This window comes from Trypanosoma grayi, assembly GCF_000691245.1.
Source record: "Trypanosoma grayi strain ANR4 Tgr_1093_V1, whole genome shotgun sequence".
Taxonomy (NCBI): Eukaryota; Euglenozoa; class Kinetoplastea; order Trypanosomatida; family Trypanosomatidae; genus Trypanosoma; species Trypanosoma grayi.
In genome coordinates, this window is record NW_008826712.1 from 939 (window position 1) to 2,470 (window position 1,532).

At 50.9% G+C, this 1,532-nt stretch overlaps 1 protein-coding gene across 1 annotated transcript; it reads right to left on the minus strand.

The window, feature by feature from the left end:
• Nucleotides 1-590: 590 nt before the first annotated feature.
• Nucleotides 591-1,022, minus strand: DQ04_10931010 (hypothetical protein; the record flags this gene model as incomplete). The annotated part of the gene is made up of 1 exon (XM_009316400.1): nt 591-1,022. One exon carries the CDS (start codon nt 1,020-1,022, stop codon nt 591-593), a length of 432 nt encoding a protein of 143 aa, XP_009314675.1.
• Nucleotides 1,023-1,532: the final 510 nt, after the last annotated feature.

Consider the following 1,532-nt stretch of genomic DNA (forward strand, 5'->3'; position numbering starts at 1 on the left):
TATATATATATATATATATATATATATACAGCCCTACAACAACCACAAAGACACATGAATCAAGACAAACATAAACACATGGACAGTCGAGACAGCAAGAAGACACCAAAGCCCTCTTCTATCTAATACCAATGCTGTGGAGCAAACCCCCTCAAAGAAGAAGATCTGCTGCCACATGTGTGTCTACGCATGTGTGTGTCTTTTCTTTCGCTGCTTCCTAAATTTAGGTTGTCATTCAACACACTACATTTATGCGTGATTTCCTTGTAGGAAGGAGGAGAGAGAAGTCTAAAGAGGCCAGGGCGACACACTCCCGCATCACGCACCTCGCACCCTTTATTCCACCTCCTTCTCTCTCTCTCTCTCTCTCCTCGCATCGCCACCCAACATAAATGCAGCCTCACACACTACTACTTTACTACAAATTACAAAGGAGAACGAGAGGTACGGCGTGATGCACACATGCGTCCCTCTATCTTTCTCCCTCTCCCCCCCCCCNCTCTCTCTTTCTCTCTCTCCTCATCCTCAAGAACTGCTGCTGCCGCGCTGCTGTTTTTTTTTGGTTAATGTTCTTTCGGCCGCACTGGCAGCTAGTAGTTCGGGTTCACCTTGGTTTCCAGTGCTGTGACGAGCGGTGAATCGGGGTCGATAGGCGGGAAGATGCTCTGCCGGCCGAACAGCACGCCGAGAATGAACAGCAGCAGCACCTTCGTGAAGAAGCGGACGTCCCAGATTAAGTTCTTAACGGTGTACGTGCGGAAGTACTCACCAGAGGCGAGGTAGCGGCACTCATCGAAGAACCGCACAACACGGTAGTTGATCAGTTGCTTCTGTTCATAGATGTACCGCTTCGTGCTGCAGACGGCAGCGTCTGTTCCGTTCGCGTTGTGCTCCGCAATCGCCTGTGCGACACCGGCGTCCACCACGCTGAGCTTTTTCACCGAGCGCTGCTCAATCTTTCCGGCCACCTTGCAGAGCGGTGCCATGATCTTCGCCACCTTTGCGCACTTCACAGAGGACATGTTGCGTGTTATCGGTGTAGTTGTGCGTGTGCGTGCTTCTATATATATGTCCCTCTCGCTTTCGCTTTCACTCACCCAACCTCTCTCTTCTCGTTCGCTTTTAATACAACCTTGACCCTGCGCCAGCGAGGCGGAGTGGGCGGAGGCAGCAACAACAACAACAACAAGGAAAAGGAAAAGGAAGGGAATTGAAAGAAGTGAGAGAGCCACAGTTGTCAGATCCGTCTGCCCCTTCCGCTGTGGCTGCCGTCGGCACTGCGGGTGTTGGGAGGCACGAGATATATGCACATCTGACGCACAGGGAAGAAGGCAAGGAAGCCCGCGACGATATTCCCCTCCCCCGAATTCTTGCAAAAAGAAGGGACAAGCAGTCACACAAACGCATATATATATATATATATATATGCGGGCTGTGAAGAGCGGGGCTGCACGCATCGGCCGCACACAGCCGGATGTATAGAGCGCTGAGAACCAAAAAAAAAAAAAGGATCAAGAATAAATGAGCGAGGG